This window comes from Loxodonta africana, chromosome 1, assembly GCF_030014295.1.
Source record: "Loxodonta africana isolate mLoxAfr1 chromosome 1, mLoxAfr1.hap2, whole genome shotgun sequence".
Classification (NCBI taxonomy): domain Eukaryota; kingdom Metazoa; phylum Chordata; class Mammalia; order Proboscidea; family Elephantidae; genus Loxodonta; species Loxodonta africana.
The window spans coordinates 177,353,994-177,374,194 of record NC_087342.1 but is presented as its reverse complement, the minus strand read 5'-3'; the positions used below and the strand labels follow the sequence as shown (position 1 = coordinate 177,374,194).

The following is a 20,201-nucleotide window of genomic DNA, read 5'->3' as shown; positions in this document are numbered from 1 at the left end:
TTATAGACCTATATCCCTCATGAACATTGATGCAAAAATCCTCAACAAAATTCTAGCCAATAGAATCCAACAACACATCAAAAAAATAATTCACCCTGATCAAGTGGGATTTATACCAGGTATGCAAGGCTGGTTTAATATCAGAAAAACCATTAATGTAATCCATCACATAAATAAAACAAAAGACAAAAACCACATGATCTTATCAATTGATGCAGAAAAGGCATTTGACAAAGTCCAACACCCATTCATGATAAAAACTCTTACCAAAATAGGAATTGAAGGAAAATTCCTCAACATAATAAAGGGCATCTATGCAAAGCCAACAGCCAATATCACTCTAAATGGAGAGAACCTGAAAGCATTTCCCTTGAGAACGGGAACCAGACAAGGATGCCCTTTATCACCGCTCTTATTCAACATCATGTTGGAAGTCTTAGCCAGGGCAGTTAGGCTAGACAAAGAAATAAAACGTATCCGGATTGGCAAGGAAGAAGTAAAGTTATCACTATTTGCAGATGACATGATTATATACACAGAAAACCCTAAGGAATCCTCCAGAAAACTACTGAAACTAATAGAAGAGTTTGGCAGAGTCTCAGGTTATAAAATAAACATACAAAAATCACTTGGATTCCTCTACATCAACAAAAAGAACACTGAAGAGGAAATAACCAAATCAATACCATTCACAGTAGCCCCCAAGAAGATAAGATACTTAGGAATAAATCTTACCAAAGATGTAAAAGACCTATGCAAAGAAAACTACAAAGCTCTACTACAAGAAATTCAAAAGGACATACTTAAGTGGAACAACATACCTTGCTCATGGATAGGAAGACTTAACATAGTAAAAATGTCTATTCTACCAAAAGCCATCTATACATTTAACGCACTTCCGATCCAAATTCCAATGACATATTTTAAGGGGATAGAGAAACAAATCACCAATTTCATATGGAAGGGAAAGAAGCCCCGGATAAGCAAAGCACTACTGAAAAAGAAGAAGAAAGTGGGAGGCCTCACCTTACCTGACTTCAGAACCTATTATACAGCCACAGTAGTCAAAACAGCCTGGTATTGGTACAACAACAGACACATAGACCAATGGAACAGAATTGAGAACCCAGACATAGATCCATCCACGTATGAGCAGCTGATATTTGACAAAGGACCAGTGTCAATTAACTGGGGAAAAGATAGCCTTTTTAACAAATGGTGCTGGCATAACTGGATATCCATTTGCAAAAAAATGAAACAGGACCCATACCTCACACCATGCACAAAAACTAACTCCAAGTGGATCAAAGACCTAAACATGAAGACTAAAACGATAAAGATCATGGAAGAAATAATTGGGACAACCCTAGGAGCCCTAATACAAGGTATAAACAGAATACAAAACATTACCAAAAATGATGAAGAGAAACCGGATAACTGGGAGCTCCTAAAAATCAAACACCTATGCTCATCTAAAGACTTCACCAAAAGAGTAAAAAGACCACCTACAGATTGGGAAAGAATTTTCAGCTATGACATCTCTGACCAGCGCCTGATCTCTAAAATCTACATGATTCTGTCAAAACTCAACCACAAAAAGACAAACAACCCAATCAAGAAGTGGGCAAAGGATATGAACACACATTTCACTAAAGAAGATATTCAGGCAGCCAACAGATACATGAGAAAATGCTCTCGATCATTAGCCATTAGAGAAATGCAAATTAAAACTACGATGAGATTCCATCTCACACCAGCAAGGCTGGCATTAATCCAAAAAACACAAAATAATAAATGTTGGAGAGGTTGCGGAGAGATTGGAACTCTCATACACTGCTGGTGGGAATGTAAAATGGTACAACCACTTTGGAAATCTATCTGGCGTTATCTTAAACAGTTAGAAATAGAACTACCATACAACCCAGAAATCCCACTCCTCGGAATATACCCTAGAGATACAAGAGCCTTCATACAAACAGATATATGCACACCCATGTTTATTGCAGCTCTGTTTACAATAGCAAAAAGTTGGAAACAACCAAGGTGTCCATCAACGGATGAATGGGTAAATAAATTGTGGTATATTCACACAATGGAATACTACGCATCGATAAAGAACAGTGACGAATCTCTGAAACATTTCATAACGTGGAGGAACCTGGAAGGCACTATGCTGAGCGAAATTAGTCAGAGGCAAAAGGACAAATATTGTATAAGACCACTATTATAAGATTTTGAGAAATAGTAAACCTGAGAAGAACACATACTTTTGTGGTTACGAGGGGGGGGAAGGAGGGAGGGTGGGAGAGGGTTTTTTATTGATTAATCAGTAGAAAAGAACTGCTTTAGGTGAAGGGAAAGACAACACTCAATACATGGAAGGTCAGCTCAATTGGACTGGACCAAAAGCAAAGAAGTTTCCGGGATAAAATGAATGCTTCAAAGGTCAGCGGAGCAAGGGCGGGGGTCTGGGGAACATGGTTTGCAGGGACTTCTAAGTCAATTGGCAAAATAATTCTATTATGAAATCATTCTGCATCCCACTTTGAAATGTGGCGTCTGGGGTCTTAAATGCTAACAAGCGGCCATCTAAGATGCAGCAATTGGTCTCAACCCACCTGGAGCAAAGGAAAATGAAGAACACCAAGGCCACACGACAACTAAGAGCCCAAGAGACAGAAAGGGCCACATGAACCAGAGACCTACATCATCCTGAGACCAGAAGAACTAGTTGGTGCCCGGCCACAATCGATGACTGCCCTGACAGGCAGCACAGCAGAGGACCCCTGAGGGAGCAGGAGATCAGTGGGATGCAGACCCCAAATTTGCATAAAAAGACCAAACTTAATGGTCTGACTGAGACTGGAGGAATCCCGGCGGCCAAGCTCCCCAGACCTTCTGTTGACACAGGACAGGAACCATCCCCGAAGACAACTCATCAGACATGAAAGGGACTGGTCAGCGGGTGGGAGAGAGACGCTGATGAAGAGTGAGCTAATTATATCAGGTGGACACTTGAGATTGTGTTGGCAACTCTTTTCTGGAGGGGGGATGGGAGGATAGAGAGAGAGGGAAGCCGGCAAAATTGTCAAGAAAGGAGAGACTGAAAGGGCTGACTCAAGAGGGGGAGAGTAAGTGGGAGTAGGGAGTGAGATGTATGTAAACTTATATGTGACAGACTGATTGGATTTGTAAACGTTCACTTGAAGTTTAATAAAAATTATTAAAAAAAAAAATAGGATGTTTCCAGAAAAACCAAAATTAAGAGGATTCGTAAAAACCATATCAACCTTACAAGAAATACTAAAAGGAGTATTTTGAACAGAGAACCAATGTCAGACAGCAACCTGAGATTAAGATACATGGCAACATTACCCAGCTACCAACACAGAGAAAGAATTTAAAAAATCAAATAAAGCTACAAGACTGAAAACGGAACCAGAGACATCAATCTCTAAGAGACAACAACGACAAAATAAAAATGGGGAATAAATGGTACAGTTACACTATGTTGATATGGAGAGTAAGTCAAGGTGATTTCAAGATATAACAGAATGTCTTAAACTTAGGGAGATAAAAGTAAATTTCAGGGTAACCACAAAGAAAATTAATAAACCTACTCACCAAAATAAAAAGGAAGACAATCATAAAGAATCATTAAGCACAAAATCAACAACAATGAAGAAAATGAAAAGAAAATCCAAAAACAATAATAACTTAGCTACCACTAACAATGGCAACGGGTTTTTTTTTTTGGGGTACCACTAACAACAGCTCTGACCAGGATCAAAATAGAAGGTCCTGGACAGGGTGGGAGAAAAAAGTAGAAAAAAATTCAAATTCATAAAAAAAGATTAAATTTAGTGGCCTGATAAAGACTTGGAACGTCTGAGACTATGGCCCTTAAACACCCTTCAGTCTTAGAACTGACCCACTCCTGGAGATAATTTCTCAGCCAAACAATAGACAGGCCTATAAACGGGACAGTAACATCCTTGAGGAAGGTGCACTTCAGAACCATCAACCATACAAGAGCAAAAGGGCAGCGTTTGCCCAAAAACAAAGTTTAGAAGGCAGGAAAGCTGGGCAAATGGAAAGGAAAACTCAGGGAGGAAAGGGGAAGAGTGTTGACACATTGAAGGTCTTGTAACAATGTTACAAAACAAGCTATGTATAAATCGTTTAGTGGCAAAATAATGTGTTCTGTAAACTTTCACCTAAAATACAATAAAGTGTTAAAAAAAAAAAAGATTCGACAGTTCTTTAGCTTGGTAAAGATAAAAATGCTTGCATTTTATAATATTTCTCTAGTGAGGTATGTATTACGTTAACTTGTAATGAAATGATTTCAAAGATAGAATTACAAATACTGTAATAGTCTGTTACAGATGAATACCTTCCAAATGCTTGGAAACTGTATTATACACCCCAGCCATCACTGCCACCCCAAAAAAGTAATTCTGAGCTTTACCACAAGAAGTGTACATATATATACACATTTTTTTTAATTTAAAAATGGCACTGAATATTTTACTTTATTAACTGTGATGTAAGAAATGTATCTTAATGAATGCCCTCCCCCAAAAAGGTTTAATATTTAACTATGATGCCAATGTCTGGGAAAAGTGTGCTCATAATCAACTCTTTCTGTTTACTAATTAGACTTAAATAAAGTAATTTATAACACGTGACTATGGAAGAAGTGTATATTGAGTTTTGTAAGATATGCAACAATTTTCTTGATATGGAAATCTTATCCAATACTTAAATGGGGAATCTGTTATGTTACTGCAGATTGACAGAACTTCTATATATGGCACAAATGGACAATATCTTAATTTTCATTTATTGATCAGGAAATTAGTCCTCTTGTAAGGTTAACTTAAATATATAGTAAATTACTAAAAAATAATTATTCCAAATGTTTATTTGTATCAATATTTCATCACATATTGTAAAATAGGCAGGTTGTAGAAGAGACCTTTGTAGATCTTTCACAAAATCTACTATTCGTCCAGATGTATTTGTTAATATTTTACCTGTCAGCCTTGACTTTCCAACTGAATTGAAAGCTTCTTGTATTTTATGAGGTTCTGAGAAAATAGGAGAATCTAATTATTTATATGATATTTGAGGTAGTTTCAAAACAGACAGACTTATTATTTTAGAAAAATGTATTTTTCACAAATTCATATGAACAAGCCTAGGGGTCTCTATATAACTAAACTTTACACATTTTCATTCTTTTGCTTGTGATTGGAATATAAGAAAATACAAACTCCCAAATTTAATCAGATTGTATTAAGTTTATTAACAAAAAAGCCCTGGACTCTTTATGTACTGCAGATTAAAGTCTCAGGCCACCACTCATCTCTCAGTTTTAGGCACTGTGGTGGTTTGCACATTGCTGTGATTTTGGAAGCTATACCATGGGCATTTCGAATACCAGCAGGTCACCCATGGTGGGCAGGTTTCAGAGGAGCTTCCAGACCAAGACAGACTACTGAGAAGGGCCTGGTGATCTACTTCTACAAAAATGGCCAGTGAAACCATATGAATAGCAGTGGAACATTGTCTGATATGGCACTAGAAGATAAGCTCCTCAGGTTGGAAGGTACTCAAAATATGACTGGAGAAGGGTCGCCTCCTCAAAGTAGAGTCTACCATAATCCCTTGGATGGAGCCAAGCTTTTGGGACCTTCATTTGCTGATGTGGCATGACTCAAAATGAGAAGAAATAACTGCAAACATACACTAATAATCAAAATGTGGAATGTACAAATTATGAATCTTTGAAAATTGGAAGTTGGCAAAAATGAAACGGAATGCACAAAGACAGATATCCTAGGCACTAGTGAGCAGAAATGGACCGGTATTGGCCATTTTGACTCAGACAATCATATGATCTACTAAGCTGGGAATGACAAATAAAAGAGAAATGGCATCACATTCATTGTCAAAAAGAACATTTCAAGATCTATCCACAAGTACAATGCTGTGAGTGGTAGGATAACATCCATATGTCTACAAGGAAGACAAGTTAAGAAGATGATTATTCAAATTTATGCACAAACTACTAATGCCGAGAATGAAGAGACTGAAGAATTTTACCAACTTTTGCAGTCTGAAACTATCAAACATGCAGTCAGGATGCATTGATAATTACTGGGGATTGGGACATGAAAGTTGGAGAATATGGCCTTGGTGACAGGAGTCATCCCAGAGCTCACACGACAGAATTTTGCAAGACCAACAACTTATTCACTGCATATACCTTTGTTCAACAACATAAACAGCGACTATACGTGTGGACCTCTTTAGATGGAATGCACAGGAATCAAATCAACTATATTAAGTGGAAAGAGATGATGGGAAGCTCAATATCACCAGTCAGAACAAGACCGGAGACCCACCACAGAACAGATCATCAATTGCTCACATGCAAGTTCAGGTCGAAGCTGAAGGAAATTTTAAAAAGTTCACGAGAGCAACAGTATGACCTCGAGTATATCCCACCTGAATTTAGAGACCATCTCAATAATGGATTTGACACATGGAACATTAATGACTAAAGACAGTATAAGTTGTGGGATGACATCAAGGGCATCACAAATGAAGAAAGCAAGAGACCATTAAAAAGAGAGACAAGAAAAGACCAAAATGGATGTCAGAAGAGACTCTAAAACTTGCTCTTGAACATAAAGTAGCTAAATCAAAGGGAAGAAGCGAAGTAAAGTAGCTGACCAAAAGATTCCAAAGGGCGACTCGAGAAGACAAAATAAAGTATTATAATGACGTGTGCAAGACATGGAGTTAGAAAACTGAAAGGAATTAACATGCTCGGCATTTCTGAAGCTGAAAGAACTGAAGAAAAAATTCAAGCCTCAACTTGCAGTATTGAAGGATTCTATGGGGAAAATACTAAAAGATGCAGGAAGCATCAAAAGAAGATGGAAGGAATACACAGAGTCACTGTATCAAATAGAATTGGTCAACATTCAACCATTTTAGGACACAGCATATGATCAAGAAAAGATGGTATTGAAGGAAGATGTCCAAGCTGCACTGAAAGCATTGGCGAAAAACAAGGCTCCAGGAACTGATGGAATACAAATTGAGATATTTCAACAAATGGATGGATCCCTGGCAGCTCTCACTCATCTATGCTAAGAAATTTGGAAGGCAGCTAGCTGCCCAACAAACTGGAAGAGATCCATATTTATCCCGTTCCAAAGATGATCCAACAGAATGTGGAAATTATAGAACAGTACCATTAAAATCACACACAAATTTTTCTGAAGGTAATTCAAAAGCAGTTGCAGCAGTACACGGACAAGGAATTGCCAGAAATTCCAGCCAGATTCAGAAGAGGACATGGAATGAAGGACATCATGTGCGATGACAAACGGACCTTGGCTGAAAGCAGAGAATACCAGAAAGGTGCACATCTGTGTTTTATTTACTATGCAAAGGCACTCGATTGTGTGGATCATAACATACTATGGATACCATTTTGAAGTATGGAAATTCCAGAACACTTAATTGTGTTTGTGTGGAACCTAGAGGCAGTTGTTCAAACAGACCCACTGCGTGGTTTAATATCAGGAAAAGTGTGTGCCGGGGTTGTATCCTTTCACCACACTTACTCAATCTGTATGCTGAGCAAATAATATATGAAATTGTACTATATGAAGAAGAAGGCAGCATCAGGATTGGAGGAAGACTCAGTAACAACCTGCATTATGCAGATGACACAATGTTGCTTGCTGAAAGTGAAGAGGACTTGAAGCACTTACTAATGAAGATCAAAGACTAAAGCCTTCATTTCGGATTACACCTCAACATAAAGGAAACAAAAATCCTCACAACTGTACCAATAAGCACCATTATGATAAATGGAGAAAATATCGTAGTTTTCAAGGATTTCATTTTACTTGGATCAACAATCAACGCCCGTGGAATCAGCAGTCAAGAATCCAAATGACATATTGCATTGGGCAAATCTGCTGCAAAAGCCCTCTTTAAAGTGTTGAAAAGCAAGATGCCTCTTTGAGGACTAAAGAGCACCTGACCCAAGTCATCGTATTTTCAGTTGCCTCATATGCATATGAAAGCTGGAGAATGAATAAGGAAGATGGAAGAAGAATTGATGCCTTTGAGTTATGGTGTTAATGAAGAATATTGTGTATACCATGGACAGCCAGAAGAACAAACAAATCTGTCTTGGAAGAAGTACAGCCAGAATACTCCTTAGACGGGAGGATGGTGAGACTTTATCTCATGTACTTTGGACATGTTATCATGAGGGACCAGTCCCTGGAAAAGGACATCATGCTTGGTAAAGTGTAGAATGAGTGAAAAAGAGGAAGACTTTAAATGAGATGGATGTACACAAAGGCTGCAATAATGTCTCAGACATAGCAATGATTATGAGGATGGCGTGGGACCAGGCAGTGTTTTGTTCTTTTGTACACAGGGTCCTATGTATTGGACCGACTCGATGGCAGCTAACAACAACAAAGTCTCAGATAATAAAGTGGAGAGTTGAGAAATGATGTGTTAACATAAAATTCTCATTTCTGTTTCCCCAGTGGGTGACCAAGAAATAGTTGAATTGTGCCCAAATCTATTTGTGACAGCTGTGCTGATTACTGTGGTTATACTATCAAAGTAATGTCACATTAAGCCAATGAGATATAAGTGCCTAAAGGAACGAAGTTGTAGCTTCTATGAAAACTAAGACAAAAGCTTTGGAAATTTTAATAATATTAAGGTGAGTTGCTAAAAAAAAAAATGTTAAATTACCTTTGGTCATACAATCGTAAAGTGTAGAAGAAAACACCATAACAATCTTAAATATATCTACAGCTAGAGGCTTCACGAGTGTTTTTAATCACTTACTCATCTTTAACAGTCTGATAACTACAGATGGCACTTCATGGTTATGATGTATGCACAAAGACTGTGGGGACTCCAATCACTGAACCACATCCAAAGGACTCGTCCATATATTAAAATATTGTGATAAGTGTACATTTCCGACATTTTGTTATACAGTATTTATCATACTTTGTTTCCCACCTTAAGAGGTTTTTGAAAAAACTAATTTACCAGCTACTGATTTTAATAATTTCATCATTACCGATTGCCATTGAGTTGATTCTGACACATGGTGACCCCATTTGTTACAGAGCAGAATTGCTCCATAGGGTTTGGTTGGATGTTATTTTTATAGAAGCAGATCACCAGGCCTTTCCTCCATGGAGCTGCTGGGTGGGTTTGAACCACCAACCTTGAGGTTAGCAGTTGATGGTGAACCACTTGTGCCACCAAAGAATGTAGTAAACATCTATTTTAAATGCCAGGAAAATCATGAACACTGGGAATAGAATGAAGGACAAACTTCTTAAAACTTTGCAAATCTTTTTTTATAGGGGTGGGGGTAAGACAGGTATTGTAAGATAGGGATAAATGTAAACAATAATAATCAAAAGGTAATTATTATTTAACTTAATAAGTGTTATGAAGAGAATGGAGCCCTGATAGCTCAGGAATATTTGTGATTAGTAACTTCCTAATCCATAAAGGGGCCCTGATGGTGCAGTGGTTAAGAGCTCAGCTGTTAAACAAAAGGTCAGCAGTTCGAATCCACCAGCCACTCCTTGGAAAACACATGGAGCAGTTCCACTCTGTCCTGTAAGGTTGTTATGAGTCGGAATCGACTCGACGTCAATGAGTTTTATGAAGAGAATATAAACATACAGAGTGACAAAGGTAATGGATGATTCAACTACAGAGTAATATGGAGTGATGGACGATTACATGACCAGGGAAAGAATTTTTAAGGAAGAGAAATTGGAACAAAAACTTGAATACTAGAAAGAAAATAGTCATGAGAATATCTGCAGAAAAGAACTCCAGGCAGGAAGTTAGATATGTTTAAGGAACAGATAGAAGGCCACTGTTGGAAAAGAGTTGTGAATGATGAGGAGAGTACCAAACCCAAACCAAATCCAGTGCCGTCCAGTCAATTCCAATGAGGAGAGTTGTTGTTGTTGTTAGGTGCCGTCGACTCAGCCGTCCTTACAATCGTTGTTATGCTTGAGCTCATTGTTGCAGCCACTGTGTCAATCCACCTCGTTGAGGGTCTTCCTCTTTTCTGCTGACCCTGTACTCTGCCAAGCATGATGTCCTTCTCCAGGGACTGATCCCTCCTGACAACATGTCCAAAGTATATAAGACGCAGTCTCGCCATCCATGCCTGTAAGGAGCATTCTGGCTACACTTCTTCCAAGAGAGATTTGTTCGTTCTTTTGGCAGTCCATGATATAGTCAATATTCTTTGCCAGCACCAAAATTCAAAGGCGTCAACTCTTCTTCAGTCTTCCTTATTCATTGTCCAGCTTTCACATGCATATGATGTGATTGAACGTACCATGGCTTGGGTCAGGCGTACCTTAGTCTTCAGGGCGACGTCTTTGCTCTTCAACACTTTGAAGAGGTCCTTTGCAGCAGATATGCCCAATGCAATGCATCTTTTGATTTCTTGACTGCTGCTTCCATGGCTGTTGATTGTGGATCCAAGTAAAATGAAATCCTTGACATCTTCAATCTTTTCTCCGTTTATCATGATATTGCTCATTGGTCCAGTTGTGAGGATTTTTGTTTTATGTTGAGGTGTAATCCATACTGAAGGCTGTGGTCTTTGATCATCATTAGTAAGTGCTTCAAGTCCTTTTCACTTTCAGCAAGCAAGGTTGTGTCATCTGCATGACGTAGGTTGTTAATAAGTCTTTCTCCAATCCTGATGCCCTGTTCCTCTTCATATAGTCCAGCTCCTCAGATTATCTGTTCAGCATACAGATTAAATAGGTATGGTGAAGGAATACAACCCTGACACACACCTTTCCTGACTTTAAACCAATCAGTATCCCCTTGTTCTGTACGAACAACTGCCTCTTGATCTATGTAAAGGTTCCTCATGAGCACAATTAAGTGTTCTGGAATTCCCATTCTTCGCAGTGTTATCCATAGTTTGTTATGATCCACACAGTCGAATGCCTTTGCATAGTCAATAAAACAAAGGTAAACATCCTTCTGGCATTCTCTGCTTTCAGCCAGGATCCATCTGACATCAGCAATGATATCCCTGGTTCCTCATCCTCTTCTGAAACCGGCCTGAATTTCTGGCAGTTCTCTGTCGATATCCTGCTGCAGCCGTTATTGAATGATCTTCAGCAAAATTTTGCTTGTGTGTGATATTAATGATATTTTTCTATAATTTCCACATTTGGTTGGATCACCTTTCTTGAGAATAGGCATAAATATGGCTCTTTTCCAGTCAGTTAGCCAGGAAGCTGTCTTCCATATTTCTTGGCATAGATGAGTGAGCACCTCCAGGGCTGCATCAGTTTGTTGAAACATCTCAATTGATATTCCATCAATTCCTGGAGCCTTGTTTTTCACCAATTCCTTCAGAGCAGCTTGGACTTCTTCCTTCAGTATCATCGGTTCCTGACCATATGCCACCTCTTGAAATGGCTGAATATTGACTAATTCTTTTTGGTATAATGACTCTGTGTATTCCTTCCATCTTCTTTTGATGCTTCCTGCATCGTTTAATATTTTCCCCATGGAAACCTTCACTATTGCAACTCGAGGCTTTAACTTTTTCCTCAGTTCTTTTAGCTCGAGAAACGCCGAGCATGCTCTTCCCTTTTGGTTTTCCATCTCCAGCTCTTTGCACGTATCATTATAATACTTTACTTTGTCTTCTCTAGCGGCCCTTTGAAATCTTGTGTTCGGTTCTTTTACTTCATCAATTCTTTCTTTTGCTTTAGCTGCTCGATGCTCAAGAAGAAGTTTCAGAGTCTCCTCTGACATCCATCTTGGTCTTTTCTTTCTTTTCTGTCTTTTCAGTGACCTCTTGCTTTCTTCATGGATGATGTCCTTGATGTCATTCCACAACTCATCTGGTCTTCAGTCACTAGTGTTCAATGCATCAAATCTGTTCTTCAGATGGTCTCTAAATTCAGGTGGGATAAATTCAAGGTCATATTTTGGCTCTTGTGGACTTGCTCTGATTTTCTTCAGTTTCAGCTTGAACTTGCATATGAGCAATTGATGGTCTGTTCCACAGTCAGCCCCTGGCCTTGTTCTGACTGATGATATTGAGCTTTTCCATCGTCTCTTTCCACAGATGTAGTCAATTTGATTTCTGTGTATTCCATCTGGCGAGGTCCATGTGTATAATTGCCCTTTCTGTTGGTGAAAAAATTATTTGCAATGAAGAAGTCGTTGGTCTTGCAAAATTCTATCATTCAATCTCTGGCATTGGTTCTTTCACGGAGGCCATATTTTCCAACTACTGATCCTTCTTCTTTGTTTTGAACTTTCCCATTCCAATCGCCAGTAATTATCAATGCATCTTGATTGCATATTTGATCAATTTCAGACTACAGCAGCTGATAAAAATCTTCTGTTTCTTCATCTTTGGCCCTAGTGGTTGGTGCACGAATTTGAATAATAGTCTTATTAACCAGTCTTCCTTCTAGGCATATGGATATTATCCTAACACTGACAGCGTTGTACTTCAGGATAGATCTTGAAATGTTCTTTTTGATGATGAATGCAACACCATTCCTCTTCGAGTTGTCATTCCCAGCATAGTAGACTATATGATTGTCTGATTCAAAATGGCCAGTATGAGTCCATTTCAGCTCACTAATGCCTAGGATATCGATGTTTGTGCATTCCATTTCATTTTTGACTATTTCCAATTTTCCTAGACTCATTCTTCATACATTCCAGGTTCCGATTATTAATGAGTGTTTGCAGCTGTTTCTTCTCATTTTGAGTCTTGCTACGTCAGCAAATGAAGGTCTCAAAAGCTTTACTCCATCCACATCGTTAAGATCGTCTCTACTTTGAGGAGACAGCTCTTCCCCAGTCATCTTTTGAATGCCTTCCAACCCGGGGCGCTCATTTTCCAGCATTATATCAGACAATATTCTGCTGCTATTCATAAGGTTTTCACTGGCTAATGCTTTTCAGAAGTAGCCTGCCAGGTCCTTCTTCCTAGTCTGTCTTAGTCTGGAAGTTCAGCTGAAACCTGTCCTCCATGGGTGACCCTGCTGGTATCTGAATACTGGTGGCATAGCCTCCAGCATCACAGCAATGCACAAGCCCCCACAGTATGACACACTGACAGACTCGTGGGGGATGTGGAGAGTAGAGAAGCTAAATTCAGAGAGATGAGTAAGGGTCACTTAACACAGGTGAATTTACACATATTAGATGATGATAGGAAACCCTGGTGGCATAGTGGTTAAGTGCAAGGGCTGTTAACCAAGTGGTTGACAGTTTGAATCCGCCAGGTGCTCCTTGGAAACTCTATGGGGGCAGTTCTACTCTGTCCTATAGGGTTGCTATGAGTCAGAATTGACTCGACAGCAGTGGGTGTGGTTTCTGGTTTTCGTTGAGGTGATGATACTTCCTTGTATAAGAGTTTTAGTTTTACCTTAATTTCAATGGGAAGCCACTAGAGGGTTTTAAGGAATCAAAAAATGAATTTCTGATCTGTACTTTGAAATGATTACTCTAGATATTGCACGGGGAGGCAAAAGTAGAAGATGCTGCAGAATCTCAGGGATTAGCCAGGCAGTAATGGAAGATGGTCATCTGCAACTTGATTTTTGGTGCCTTTTTTTTTATTTTTAGAGTAGCCAACAAATTTTGCTGATGCCTTTTATAATTGGAGTGGAAGAAAAAGGAATCAAAAATATTTTTTTTTAGTTTTGGGCTTGGCATCATTAACTAAGGTTGGGAAGACTAAGAGAGGGGTAGGTTTGAGCTAGGGTGTTGGTGGTAATCAAGTGATCAGTTTTGAAAGCTAATATCAAAGTTTAGAAGCCAACTAGATATTTGGGTAGAGATGTCAAGTGAACAGTTGGATATATAAATCCGAATCTTAGGAGAAGGGTCATAGCTGGAGATGCCAACTTAAAAACCATCAATATATCAATGCATTCACAGCCGTCAGTCTATATGGGCTCATCTAGCAAAAGGAAAATGGTAAAGAATAAGAGAGACAAGAACTGAGACTTGAGCCATGCTGTACTTAGAGGCTAGGCTACGGAGAAGAAGCTACAAAGGAGGCTGAAAAGCCTTAATCAAGGAGGGTAAGGAGAAAAAGGCAAATGAGTTGTCATGGAAACTTAAAGGACAGGCTATTTTAAGAAGGAAGATGGAGTAAACAGTTTAAATGGTTGGGAAAGATAAAGGCTGTTGTGACTTTGACGGTACAATAAGAGCTTTTCTAGTGAGTAGTGGGGACAAAGCTTATAGTAGTTTCTTAAAAATGAAGAGAGTGGATCTTATAAGTGTAGATGACTCGCTTAAGGAATTCTGTTATGAATTGAAGAGAGAATTGGGTGGTAGCTGCAGAAGAATATGGGGTCACAAGAAGCATATAAGAGAGCTACTAGTAAGGCTCTTATAATGGAGAAATTGATGGTGTGGAAGAGAAGTGGAACAACTACGGAAGTAAAATCCTCAAACAAGCAACAGAGATTAGTTTCAAGCATAGTTGTAGATGAATGCGAGACACTTATTTTATTGTGAATGGAGAAAATACGGTAAACGCATCCAGATGCAGATGGGTGGATTTGTAGTGGTGATGAAAGTTCACTCCCATTTGCCTACTTTGTGGGTAAGAGTACCACTCTGGGGCGAGAACAATTCCTTAGCCTAGCCTCTGGCTAGCTTTTTAATCTTGGACACATACCTTGACCTCTCTGTGAACCACCCTGGAAAGTTGTTATAGGATTTAATGAGTTAATATATCTAATACGCTTAGACTAAACCAAAAAACCTGTTGCAGTCTAGTTGATTCTGACTCATAGCGAACTTATAGGACAGAGTAAAGCTGCCCCATAGTTTCCAAGGACTGGCTGGTGGATCTGAACTGCTGACATTTTGGTTAGCAGCTGAGCTCTTAACTACTGCACCACCAGGGCTCCAACCTTATAATCTTTGTATGAATTGAGCTAGCAACTGAGAATGAGGAGAGAACCAGGAGATTTTGGAAAAGTTTGTTTTCGTTAATTTTTTTTGTCTTTGAAATCTGACAGGAACTGTTTTAAAGGTTTTAAATGTATGAATATATCAATTACTGTCATCATCTCTGCCAGACCATTTTATAGATGAGGAAACTGAGGCAGAGATACAAAAAGTTTAAGAAGCTTACACAGCTGGTAAGTGGCAGAGCTGGGACTCACACTAAGGAAATCTGACTCCAGAGCTTGAAATCTTCACTTTTTTTCTTAAGGAAAATAGTTTTTTTTTCTTTATTGAACTTTAGATGAAGGTTTACAGAACAAACTAGTTCCTCATCAAACAGTGAGTACACACACTGTTGTATGACATTGGTTAACAACCCCACGACATGTCAACACTCTCCCTTCTCAACCCTGGGTTCCCTATTACCAGCTTTCCTCTTATCTCCTACCTTCCAGTCCCTGCCCCACGACTCTTGTGGCCCTTTAGTCTTGTTTTTTTCCATGGGCCTGTTCAATTTTTAGCTGAAGGCTGAACCTCAGGAGTGGTCTCATTACTTAGCTGAAAGAGTGTCCAGGGACCATATTCTCAAGGTTTCTCCACAGTCTCTGTCAGTCCAGAAAGTCTAGTCTTTCTTTTTGAGTTCAATTTTTGTTCTACATTTTTCTCCAGCTCTGACCAGGACCGTCTATTTTGTGATCCCTATCAGAGCAGTCAGTGGTGGTAGCTGGGCACCATCTAGTTGTACTTGACTCAGTCTGGTGGAGGCTGTGGTAGATGTGGTCCATTAGTCCTTTGGACTAATCTTTCCCTTGTATCTTTAGTTTTCTTCATTCTTCCTTGCTCCTGAAGGGGTGAGACGAGTGAAGTATCCTAGATGGCCGCTCATAGGCTTTTAAGACCCCAGACACTACTCACCAAAGTAGAATGTAGAACGTTTTCTTTATAAACTGTGTCATGCCAATTGAGCTATATGTTCCCTGAGACCATGGTCCCCACAGCCCCCAGCCCAGCAATTAGGTCCCTCAGGGAGTTTGGATGTGTCTATGGAGCTACCATGACCTTGCCTTGTACAGGTTGTGCTGGCTTCCCTGGTATTATGTACTGTCTTACCCTTCACCAAAGTTACCACTTATCTATTGTCTATTAAGTGTTTTTCTATCCCTTCTATTGTCTATTAAGTGTTTTTATATCCCTTTTTTCTACACCTATTTTATTGAGAGTTTTTATCAGGAATGGGTGTTGGACTTTAATTGAATGCCTTTTCTGTATCAGTTGAGATGGTCATGTGATTCTTTTCCTTCCTTTTATTTATGTGGTGGATTATGCTGATTGATATTCTAATGTTGAACCATCCTTGCATACCTGGTATGAATCCTACTTAGTTATGGTGTATTATTGTTTTGATATGATGCTGAATTCTATTGGCAAGAATTTTGTTGAGAATTTTTGCATCTATATTCATGAGTGTTCTTAATTTTTAAAACATCAGTTACAAGTTTATAATAGCAAGTTGGATTTTTCTTATCATTTTTACAAAAATTCTTCACCTGTAAACACAGACTTCTGCATCAAGGTGTGCTGTGTCCTTTAGTTCACTAGTTCTCAAAGTATGCCCCCCACTAGTATCTCTTGGGAACTTGTTATAAATGAAAACTCTGGCCCAGCCCCAGACCTACTGAACTCTGGGGTGCTGTCTAGCCATCTGGGGGACTCTGATGCACAATAAAATTTGGAAACCAGTGCCCTAATCCAGTGATTCTTTACTGCACATTGGAATCACTTAGGGAATTTTGAAAAATGCTACTGCCTGGCCGCCATCCCTGGAGATCCTGATTTGAGTGGTTTGGGGAATGGTTCTAGATAAATTGCTCCAATGTTCAGCCAAGATTAAGGAGCATAACTCTAGCCAGTTCATCTTGGCTTTTATGGTCAACTAAAATGACTCAAATTGACTACATCCCGGGAGTAGGAAGGATGTAGTAGGAGGGAACTAATTTCCTTTTCAAAATCTGTAGAAATTTTTGGGTAGGTTTAAGTTTTCCCTTGTCCCATTTCCTGACCCAGGTGGAGAAGACTGAGTTGTGTAGGTTGGCGGCAGAGGCAGCTCTCATATTCTTTTTTCTTTCCTTTAATCTCCACCAACCTTTAGGTTAACAGCCAAGCACAAATCACTTGCACCACCCAGAGACCTTATGCCAATCATCACCCATAAACCTGTTGCTGTGGAGTCAATTCTGACTCATAGAGACCCTATATGACAGAGTAGAACTGTCCCACAGGGTTTCCAAGGAGCAGCTGGTAGATTCAAATTGCTGGCCTTTTGGTTAGCAGCTGTAGCTCTCAACCACTGCACCATCAGGGCTCCTGCCAATCATTAGCCCCTGGCATTTTCTTCTCTTGTACGGGGAAACAAATTTCTCTGGTTCATCAACTGGGACGAAGGAATCTTGGAATTTAAATCTCCATGAGGAGATAGAAAGTCCTTTGAAGAAAACAGCCATTGAAAAAACCTTAAGTATGCATTGAAAGAACATTACTTCTGGTTCTAGGGAAACTGCAGCTACCCCTCTTTAGAATGCAAATATCTGAGAAGGCATATGCAACCCTTTGCTTATGGAGTCCGGGACACTTCCCAGTTTTTCAAACTACAGGTCTGAATTGGTGGATTGTGAAATCAAATTAGCATGTGAGAAAAGTTTTTTTTTTCCCCTAATGAAGTACAATGAGAAAATTATAGTACATCATAAGGGTAAGTATTGTTTTGGAAAGCTTGTTTCTTACAACATTATGTGCTCGACAACAGAATAAATTATATTGTTTTACTTGAGTTCAAGATCACAAGCATTAAAAAACCATTCCAGGATAAACCATTTTCTCAATGGTATTCAATGTTCTAAAGATCTGTTGAAGTGAATCAGGTGGAGGCATCCCAGGCCCAGTGTTAGGAAAGGCAAGGAGGCCCCTGAAATAAAACTATCATGGAAATCAGGGTGAGCTTCTCTTCTCGCCATTGAAATTGGAAAGAAAAGGGAGATGACAGTTCTAGGACTCTTTGGCAAGGAAGTCAAAGGCAGATTCCAGAATATGTACCAACACAGCCTATCTGGGGGAGACATCAACCAGGAATGGCTGATGCAGTAAATCAGAAGAAATCCAAGCCCAAAGCACTAAATAATTTGAAAGTATAAGACTAGCCAAAAAAAAAAAAGGTCTTCCCTCTGACCTTTAGAATGCACAGGGGGTTCTGCACCGATAACTGTGCCTCGTGGGCAGGACAGGGATTCAGCCTTCAGAAGAGTCATTTCTCTTTATGTAATGGAGTCCAGAAGGTTCAGAACCTCTTGCCATTATAGGAACTTGATATCCTTTGGTTGAGTCTATTGGTGCCCCTTTGCCAGTCATATTATATGCCAGTTTGATAACCACATGACATGTCTATTATTGAATCGGATAAAGGACAATTTCCATTAGAAAAAATCAGTGACTATCACCTATATATTAGTCAAAGTTCTTTGGATTTCAAGAAACCTTAGATAACTGTGTTTGGGGAAAAATGGAAACTAAAAATGGGAAGCTTTCATTCATTATTCTTTCTCCCCAGCTAATATCATCATCAGGTATCATATTATATAAAAGACTGTAAAAATTATGAAAAAGACATTGTTTCTGTACTAAAATTTTAATAATCTAATAAATTTACAATCTAATAATTCCCATTTAATTACCTGTTACAGAACAAATGTGCAATATTATCTTTAATCATTATGGCTATTCAGCTGAGACACAATCATCCCCATTTATATACAAGGGAACTGAGATTTAGAGAGCTTAATATCCCTAACACTCCATAGTTATTTAGTTACAAAGCTTACAAAATCTACAAAAATCATTCAGCTATGAAATCTACAAAAAAACAAAACTACAGAATCTTTTTATTGTAGCATGTTGTGTCTACCTCAGTCTTTCTGATGTTTCTCAAGGTCAAGTCTCACTCACCTTTCAGAAAGCTTCTAGGAATAAATTTCTCATGAACAGATTCTCAGGGGAGCTCCACTGTCACCTTCTCCAGGCAGCTCAGGACAAAAGAATGGACGCAAAGGCTCCGAATGGGACAGTTGATCATGTGTGTAGATGAGGGTATCACTTCTAACATCAAAAAATTTTACTTCTTCCATCTCAATATCCAGGAAAATTCCCACATGATGAAGGCTAGGGCTTACAGAAATTCTAATCTGTGGAAAGGAGCTGCTGTAGATTGCTCCTGCCTTCATGCTAATAATCCAGAAGCCATGCTCAGTGGATAAACTGCTCTTCACTTTTCTGTCCACAGACTCCTTGCAGACACCCAGAGACCATTCTTTCCCCTCTCCCACTTCTACCTCCCAGTAATGGCGGCCACTGGAAAAGCAGGGGGTGCCAAGGACACAGGTCACATAGGTGAATCTATTGGGATCTTCCATTGGGTTGTTGCAGATCTTCCCACACTGAACACTCCTGAGGTCACTGGAGAGGACAAGTAAGGAGTTGGCTGTAGCTGCATCCAGGGTCATATCCTCTCGGGACCTTAGGAGTCTATCACTCAAGTGCAGTCTTTGCTCCAGTAGGGGACCATGCTGCTTGATGAGAAATGTCAATGCTGTCATTTGCCATTCTTCCAAAAGAGATCTCTCATGCATTTTTCGACACATAGGGCAGATCAATATTGGCTCCTTCCTTTCGCGAGCCCAAGTTTTAAGGCAATCACAACAAAAGGTGTGTGCACAGGAAAGAGAAAACGGTTTGGAGAAAAAATCCAGACAAACAGGACAGGTTGCCTCTGCTTTCAGACTCTTGGCCATAGTTCTTAAAGGTCAGCAGTGAACTGAGCTGAAACAGCTCTTTCTTAGCTTCTGGAATCGATCAGGAGCCCTGGGTACACAATCAGCTCTTCAATAATCAGGATGTGTCTGAAACCACATGTGAAAAAAGACCTTAAGTTAATACAAAAAAACTAAAATGTGTTAAAGTGGACAAGGCAATGCTGGCTCTTTCAGAGGTGATGGTGGTCAAAGAGAAATAGGACAGTGGAAATTGTCTTTTCAGAGGCGGCAGCTTACCTTGTCTGAAGACTTCCAGGTGAGGTTCTCTGTGAGAGCTGAGCT

General features: G+C 39.3%; 1 protein-coding gene across 1 annotated transcript; it reads right to left on the bottom strand.

Annotated features, from left to right (window-relative positions):
* Nucleotides 1-19,085: 19,085 nt before the first annotated feature.
* On the bottom strand, nt 19,086-19,967 carry RFPL4B (ret finger protein like 4B). Its single transcript, XM_003404044.3, has one exon. It carries the CDS (start codon nt 19,896-19,898, stop codon nt 19,086-19,088), a length of 813 nt encoding a protein of 270 aa, XP_003404092.2. The 5' UTR covers nt 19,899-19,967.
* Between the last annotated feature and the right edge of the window lie 234 nt (nt 19,968-20,201).

Excerpts from the sequence above, each read along its gene's own strand:
- RFPL4B (XM_003404044.3), bottom strand. The coding sequence starts at position 19,898 with ATGGCCAAGAGTCTGAAAGCAGAGGCAACCTGTCCTGTTTGTCTGGAT.